This window comes from Hylobates moloch, unplaced genomic scaffold (assembly GCF_009828535.3).
Source record: "Hylobates moloch isolate HMO894 unplaced genomic scaffold, HMol_V3 SCAFFOLD_12, whole genome shotgun sequence".
NCBI lineage: Eukaryota > Metazoa > Chordata > Mammalia > Primates > Hylobatidae > Hylobates > Hylobates moloch.
Window position 1 is genome coordinate 34307300 of NW_026652287.1, and position 8134 is coordinate 34315433.

Sequence of the window (8134 nt, forward strand, 5' to 3'; positions counted from 1 at the left end):
CCATGAGGAGCCTCTGTATTGATGCGGGGGACAATGAGGACAAAGGCAGCTGTAATTCGGGGTGAAGTATGCTAGAAGTGGAGGCACACTGGGCCCGTGGGAACCCAACTGGGGGACCTGGCCTGGCCCAGCCCGTGGGGTCAGAGATTTCCCGAGGAGATGACTTCCAAGTTGAGTGTTGGAACACAAATATCAGTGAGGTAGGTGAGAAGAAGGGCTTTTATCCACGATGTTTGCAGGACACTCATTGTCTCTTGTGTCCCCAGTCTCAGCAGGGACACAGGAGAGAATGAGGCCAGAAGCTGTGGTTCTGGTGTGAGACAGACAAGCCATAGAGAATCAAAACTTAGTGTGGCAATGAACAGCCTGGGTCTAGAGTCAGATTAATTTTTTTTTAGTTATATTTTCTGAGACAGAGTCTCGCTCTGTTGCCCAGGCTTGCACCACCATGCCCGGCTAATTTTTGTATTTTTAGTAGAGACGGGGTTTCACCGTGTTACCCAGGCTGGTCTTGAACTCCTGACCTCAAGTGATCTGCCCACCTCAGCCTCCCAAAGTGCTGGGATTACAAGCGTGAGCCACAGCGCCTGGACAAATTTTTTATTTAAAAAGTTGTGTTCCATTCCTCTGGCCTTCTGATAGAGTCAGATATATTGATTTCATATGCTCACTCTCACCTTTGCCAGCTAGATCTTGAGTGAGTTCCTTCCTGTTTTGAGATTCAGTTGCCTCATCTGCAGATCAAAATAGTAACAGTGTCATGTAGGGGTTAAGGGCATGGGTTCTGGGTCCCAGGGCCCTGGGTCAAATCCCACTGGATCCATTCCTGGATCCAGTTCAGGATCAGTTCAGCTGCCTCAAATGGGTCCAGGGGATTGACTTCCAAGAGGGCTCACCCACATGGCCAGCAAGCTGGCTGGGGCTGCTGACCAGGGGCCGTGATTCCCCTCCATGGGGCTGCTGATCCTCGCAGTGTGGCGGCTGAGTTCCATGAGGGAGTGTTCTATGATACAGAAAGTGGCATATGCCGGCCTAGATGCAGACCCTGGCACAGGGTCACTTCCACGTCTTGGTCCAGCAGTCACACAGCCTACTCAGATCCAAGGAGTGGGGACATAGACCCCGCATCTTAACAGGAGGATGCTCAAATTTGCAGCCCTCTTTAAGCTACATAATCTACTCCATGGAGTTTTGAAAGGTTAATTTATGTAGCACCCCCATAACCACACCTGCTATGCAAAAAATGCTAAATATATATTATTACCAGTATTAGTCCGGGCACGGTGGCTCATGCCTGTAATCCCAACACTGGGAGGCTGAGGCAGGCGGATCACTTGAGGTCAAGAGGTCATGATAAGCCTGGCCAACATGGCGAAACCCCATCTCTACTAAAAATAACAAAAATAAGCTGGGTATGGTGGTGCGCGCCTGTACTCCCAGCTGCTCCAGAGGCTGAGATGGGAGAACCACTTGAACCCGGGAGATGGAGCCTGCAGTGAGCTGAGGCACTCACTGGGTGACAGAACGAGACTCCATCTCAAAAAATATATATATTACCAGTATTATTACTGGTGAGAACTGGGCCAGGGTAAGCTTAGAGGACTGGGAGCTGAGCAGAGGCCCTAAGCGCAGCATGGAATGGTGGGAAAAGCTATCAGAAGAAGTCAATGGTTTGACCATCCTAGTCCCAAGTCCAGCTTCTCCCTCTGGCTGTGCAACCTCCTGCAGGTCCCTTGACCCCTCTGAGCCTAAGTCCCCTGGCCTGCAAAGTGAGTATAATGACACTCAGCTTATAGGGTGTTTAGAAGTGTTCAGCCTGATAATGCATAGGAAACATTTAGCGTAGTCTCTGGCTCAAATTAAGTGGTAATTGTTATGGTTCTTAATAAGGTGAGACCTGAAGGACAAGTTGTGGTTTAGCCAGGTTGGAGGGAGGTGGAGAGTAGGAGAGAGCATTCCAGGTAGAGGACTGGGAGGTGAGATGGGCGGGCAGGATAAGAACGGCAGGATGTTCAAGTGCTTGAGTGGGGCGTGTGCATGAGTTTGCTTTGAAGCTTGGATGTCTCCAGAAGGTGCTGGGGAGCCATGGGAGGGCTGTGAGCAGGGGGAGGCAGGTTCAGCTCTGGGTGTAGAAGGACCCTGGCAGGGACTGGAGGAGAGTGGGCAGAGGAGGGAGACGGGGCAGGAAGAGAAGACAGAGCCTGGCCAGGGAGAACTAGGGGGAGGAGGGTTGGACTCAGATCGACAGTGGTGACAGGGAGGGAGGAGGTAGGAATGTTCCCCAGCATTTGCGAAGACAGTGAAGCCATCCTGGAGGTGTGAGGAAGTTTGGGTTAGAGGAAAGATTCTCAGTTTAGCGGGACACAGGCCATGTGAGGGCCTCGGGGATGCAGAAATGCAGCTCTGGTCTCAGGATAGAGACCCTGGCAGGAGACAGCACCTGGAGACTGGGTTCTGAGGGCAACAGAGAGCCGTGGGAGGGTTTGGAGCAGAGGAGGAGCAGGGTCAGATGTATCTGAGGCTGCAGGCAAGACAGAGTGGAAGGGGCCAGGGGGCTGGGGAGGAGGAAGCCTGCTCTGAAGCTGTGGCCATCAGAGGTGGGGCTTTCGGAAAGGTCACCTCACCCGCCTCCAGGAAGTCTTCCTGGCTTTGTCCCACAAATTTGCTACCACATTTTTAGCTGGGAATGTTTTCTCCAGCTTCCCCCTGGGGGTGGGGAGTGCAGGGATCAGGCTGGGCCTCCCCGCAGATGGGACCAGCTAATGAAGAGAGTGGGGTGGGGTGCGCAGCTCAGCCACCACATCGGGGTTGGGGATCCTGGCACCTCCCTCTGGGTCTGGCTCCCTTCCCCTCCCAGGAAGCTAAGCTACCAGTCCTGTTGGACTCGTCTGACCCGGGAGGGATGGGTGCAGTCCTGGGTCTCTCTCCAGTGTCCTTTCAGTGAGGCCAGCACCATGGACACCCCACAGGCTCTGCCACTCTTCCTACTCCTGGGTGAGTTGCCCGCTCAGTCCCCTGCCCGCCAGTCCCCCGGAGCAGCCTCTCCCAATGCCTTTCTCTCTTCTCTGCAGCCTCCTTGGTAGGGGTCCTCACCCTCAGAGCCTCTTCTGGACTTCAGCAAACCAACTTCTCCTCTGCCTTCTCTTCGGACTCAAAGAGCTCTTCCCAGGGGCTGGGTGCGGAAGTTCCCTCCATCAAACCTCCCAGCTGGAAAGTTCCAGATCAGTCCCTGGATTCAAAAGGCTCTGCTGGAATCTCTGATTCCAGCTGGTTTCCTGAGGCCCTGAGTTCCAACATGTCTGGGTCCTTCTGGTCAAATGTTTCTGCTGAGGGCCAAGATTTGAGCCTGTTTTCCCCCTTCTCTGAAACCCCTGGTTCTGAAGTATTTCCTGATATTTCGGATCCTCAAGTTCCTGCCAAAGACCCCAAGCCTTCCTTCACTGTTAAGACCCCAGTTTCAAACATTTCTACTCAAGTCTCCAATACCAAACTGTCTGTTGAGGCCCCAGATTCAAAATTCTCCCCGGATGATATGGATCTTAAACTCTCTGCCCAGAGCCCTGAATCCAAATTTTCTGCAGAGACCCACTCAGCTGCAAGCTTCCCCCAGCAGGTGGGGGGCCCACTCGCTGTGCTGGTGGGAACCACCATCCGACTCCCCCTGGTCCCAGTCCCCAACCCTGGGCCCCCCACCTCTCTGGTGGTCTGGCGCCGGGGCTCTAAGGTGCTAGCAGCTGGGGGCCTGGGGCCAGGGGCACCTCTGATCAGCCTAGACCCTGCTCACCGAGACCGCCTGCGATTTGACCAGGCCCGGGGGGTTCTGGAGCTCGCTTCTGCCCAGCTGGACGATGCAGGGGTCTACACGGCTGAGGTCATCCGGGCAGGGGTCTCCCGGCAGACTCGCGAGTTCACGGTGGGTGTGTATGGTAAGTGGGCCCTGGCATCCGGCGTGCAGGCGGCAGAGGCTGCTCTGCTCTGCCAGGCTTTGGGCAAGTCACGGTGCTGTGCGGTCCCTGGATAGGAGAAGAGGACTTCTGGGTTGAGGAAGGGAGAAAAAGAGCTAGAGGTCAAGGCAGGGGTGTCTGAGCAAAGGTGGACCTAGGATGGAGACTCCTGGGGGCCGGAACTCCCAGGTCTGAGGGAGGAGGAGGAGGCTAGGAGCCTCTTCCGGCGAACTCCTGGGTCCCGGAGAGGAGGGGTCTGGGGGCTCAAACTCATGGATTTATGAGAGGAGAGGGATGGGGGCCGAGACTCCAGGGGCTTAGAGGGAGCAGCGGCTGGGGCTCCCTCTAAGGGGACCAAAGATGGGCTCGAGGACTGGGTCCTGAGCCCATTCTCCCTCTCCCAGAGCCCCTCCCCCAGCTGTCGGTTCAGCCCAAGTCTCCAGAGACAGAGGAGGGGGCGGCCGAGCTCCAGCTGCGCTGCCTGGGGTGGGGGCCAGGTCGCGGGGAGCTGAGCTGGAGCCGGGACGGACGCGCCCTGGAGGCGGCAGAATCCGAGGGAGCCCAGACGCCCCGGATCCGCTCAGAGGGCGACCAGCTGCTCATCGCGCGCCCTGTGCGCAGCGACCACGCCCGGTACACTTGCCGCGTCCGCAGCCCCTTCGGCCACAGGGAGGCTGCCGCCGACGTCACGGTCTTCTGTGAGTGGGGGATGCCTCGAGTCGGGGTCAGGGGGTCCTTGGGGAGAAGGGGGCTGGGAGCCCAGTCTCCGGGAGTCCTAGCGGAGTCCCAGGTGACCCTGACACTCGCGGTCCCGACCCCTGATCCCTCCAGACGGCCCGGACCCGCCGATCATCACGGTCTCCTCGGACCGCGACGCCGCGCCTGCCCTCTTTGTTACCGCGGGCAGTAACGTGACCTTGCGCTGCGCCGCCGCCTCGCGGCCGCCCGCCGACATCACGTGGAGCCTGGCGGACCCGGCCGAGGCCGCGGTGCCCGCGGGGTCGCGCCTCCTGCTGCCCGCGGTCGGGCCGGGCCACGCAGGCACCTACGCCTGCCTGGCGGCGAACCCGCGCACCGGCCGCCGCCGCCGCTCGCTGCTCAACCTCACAGTGGCGGGTGAGAGGCTGGGGCGGGAGTAGGGGAATGCCTGGGAGAGGGGCGGGGCCAGAACGGGGGCGGGGCTAGATGAAAGGGGCGGGGCCAGCAAGGAGGAGCAGCATACCGGTGGGTGGGGCAGGGCCAGCGGGAGGGCAGGTCACCAAGAAGGAGCTGGGATACCCGTGGTGGGCGGGGCCAGCGCGGAGGGGCGGAGACACTTAGGATAAGAGGCGGGGCCAGAAAGAGGATAAGAGAAGGAGCCAAATAGAGTGGCAGGGATGACCAGTACTGACGGGCCGGCCCAGCACTGAGAGGGCGGACATTTCTGGGCATGGAACACTCAACAAAGTCGACAGCGGAGTTAAACGGCAAAGAGTGGGGGTTAGAAAGGGAAAGAACTAAGTTGCTTGGGCAGGTAAGTGGGAGAAGGTACCTGGGAAGGGGGGCGGAGTCACCAGGGAAAGAGGCGAGGTCATTTGGAAAGCGGGCAGAATTGTCTTAGAAAAGGGGACGGGGTCCACAAGGAAGGGCGGAGATATCTGGGAAAAGGGGAGGCTTCTCGGAGGGCAATCCAGGAGGGGGCGAAGTAACCTGGCAGAAGTGGGTGGAGCTGGAAAGGAAGGGGCTGAGTTACGTTTGGGAAGATAAATATCATGGTGTGAAGATGCAGCTTTCTTAAGAAAGTTGGGCAGTCAGCAGGGCTGCGGGCTACCCACTGAGCGGGGAAGTTAATGGGAAAAAGGAACGGGATCGCAGGAAAAGGGGCGGAGTATGAGCGCCAGTGGGGCGGGGCTCGTGAAGAAGGGTGGAGTCACCGCGCGGAGAGGCGGGGCTGGAGAAGAAATGAGAAAGGGACTCCATCTTCATTCTATCCCTTCTCTCCGCAGACCTGCCCCCCGGGGCCCCACAGTGCTCAGTTGAAGGGGGTCCCGGGGACCGCAGCCTCCGCTTCCGCTGCTCGTGGCCTGGCGGGGTCCCTGCTGCCTCCCTGCAGTTCCAGGGTCTCCCCGAAGGCATCCGCCCCGGGCCAGTGTCCTCTGTGCTGCTGGCGGCCGTCCCCGCCCACCCCCGGCTCAGCGGCGTCCCCATCACCTGCCTTGCTCGCCACCTGGTGGCCACGCGTACCTGCACAGTCACGCCAGGTGAGAGGGCGCGGGGCTTTTTTGCTGTTTCTCGAGGAAGAGGGAGACTTTTTCTTTGGTCCTTCGAAAATTCTGAAGGCGTATGGGGTACGTCCTTAGTCCAAGAAAGAGGCAGGACTTCACTGTCTTCAAACTAGAAAAGGGACAAAGATTTTCCTATACCTCATGGTGGGGGGGTGCAGGGATGGGGGTATTTTTCTGGACACAGGAAGGCCATCACTTTCACACGTGTTCAGAGAGATAAAGCAGTGATATTTTAAAGAGTAACAATGCCGGGCGCAATAATTGCAGCACTTTGGTAGCTGGGGGCGGGAGGATTGCTTGAGCCTAGGAGTTCAAGACCAGCCTGGGCAGTGTGGCGAGACCCAGTCTTGTAATTATTATTGCTACAAAATAATAATAATAATAAAGAAGAATGAATAGCTGAAAATAATATGAGTTTCCCAGTACAGGGCCTGCTCCTATGGTATGTGTTCAATAAGTGTTTGATGAGGAAATCAGATAATGAATGAATGAATGAATGAATGAGCTAATGAGTGAGTAAATTGGCAGTTCTTTCTCAGGTGGCCAAAGCGCCCGGGCTTACCATCATCTGATTTAAAGTAGGGCGTAGGATCTGTTCTTTGAATCCAAGGTAAGGTCTTGACTTTCTTAACTGGACTTCTCCCACCGGCAGAGGCCCCCCGAGAGGTGCTGCTGCATCCGCTGGTGGCAGAGACACGGTTGGGGGAGGCAGAGGTGGCACTGGAGGCCTCTGGTTGTCCCCCACCCTCACGGGCATCCTGGGCCCGGGAAGGGCGGCCCCTGGCTCCCGGAGGCGGGAGTCGCCTGTGGCTCAGTCAAGATGGGCGGAAACTCCACTTCGGCAACTTCAGCCTGGATTGGGACCTGGGAAATTACTCCGTGCTGTGCAGTGGGGCGCTGGGTGCTGGCGGTGACCAGATCACCCTCATTGGTGAGCCACATTATTTCAAAAAACCCAGAAGTCCAAGTACCCAGCCGCTCCAGCCCTCAGACCCAGAAGTTCAGGCCCCAGACCTCTACTCCCTCAGACCTCGGATCCAGGCCCCCAGCCCCTCCTCCCTTAGACCCTGGAGTCCAGGCCCCAGCCCCTCCTCCCTCAGACCCAAGGGTCTAGCCCCAGCCCCTCTTCCCTCAGACCCAGGAGTCCAGGTCACCAGCCCCTTCCACCCTCAGATCCAGGAGTCCAGGACCCCAGCCTCTCCTCCCTCAGACCCAGGAGTCCAGGCCCCCAGTGCCCTCCTCCCTCAGACCCAGGAGTCCAGGCCCCCAGCCCCCTCCACCCTCAGATCCAGGAGTCCAGGCCCCCACCCCCTCCTCCCTCAGACTCAGGAGTCCAGGCCCCCAGCCCCCTCCTCCCTCAGACCCAGGAGCCCAGCCCCCCAGCCCCCTTCCCTCTCCCCTCTGGCACCCAAGAATCTGGCCTCCCCCACATCCCTCTAGGACCCTCCATATCCTCGTGGAGGCTTCAGAGAGCCAGAGATGCAGCAGTGCTGACTTGGGATGTGGAGCGCGGGGCCCTGATCAGCAGTTTTGAGATCCAGGCATGGCCAGATGGGCCTGCTCTGGGCAGGACTTCCACCTACAGGGACTGGGTCTCCCTGCTCATCCTGGGCCCTCAGGAGCGGTCAGCTGTGGTGCCCCTTCCACCTCGGAACCCAGGGACCTGGACCTTTCGGATCCTGCCCATCCTGGGGGGCCAGCCAGGGACTCCATCACAAAGCCGGGTCTACCGGGCCGGTGAGTTGGGGCTGTCCGAGTAGACCTTCTCTGTTGTGCCAGATCCTCCCTGTCTCCCTGTTTTAGTGTCCTGGGGCCTGCCCTAACAAAGTACCATGAACTGCATGGCTTAAGACTACAGGAATTTCTTCTCTCACAAGTCTGGAGGTCAGAAGTCTAAAATCAAGGTGTCGGCTGGGCGCGGTGGCT

General features: G+C 58.3%; 1 protein-coding gene across 1 annotated transcript in view; it reads left to right on the forward strand.

The window, feature by feature from the left end:
• The first annotated feature begins 2954 nt into the window (after positions 1 to 2954).
• VSIG10L (V-set and immunoglobulin domain containing 10 like) overlaps positions 2955 to 8134 on the forward strand; it is a 15521-nt gene continuing 10341 nt past the window's right edge. The window contains exons 1-7 of the mRNA XM_032169019.2: positions 2955 to 2994; positions 3072 to 3926; positions 4349 to 4642; positions 4776 to 5060; positions 5930 to 6184; positions 6861 to 7139; positions 7649 to 7945. Of these exons, the coding sequence (XP_032024910.1) occupies positions 2955 to 2994; positions 3072 to 3926; positions 4349 to 4642; positions 4776 to 5060; positions 5930 to 6184; positions 6861 to 7139; positions 7649 to 7945 (2305 nt within the window). The remainder of the gene's footprint in view (positions 2995 to 3071; positions 3927 to 4348; positions 4643 to 4775; positions 5061 to 5929; positions 6185 to 6860; positions 7140 to 7648; positions 7946 to 8134) is intronic.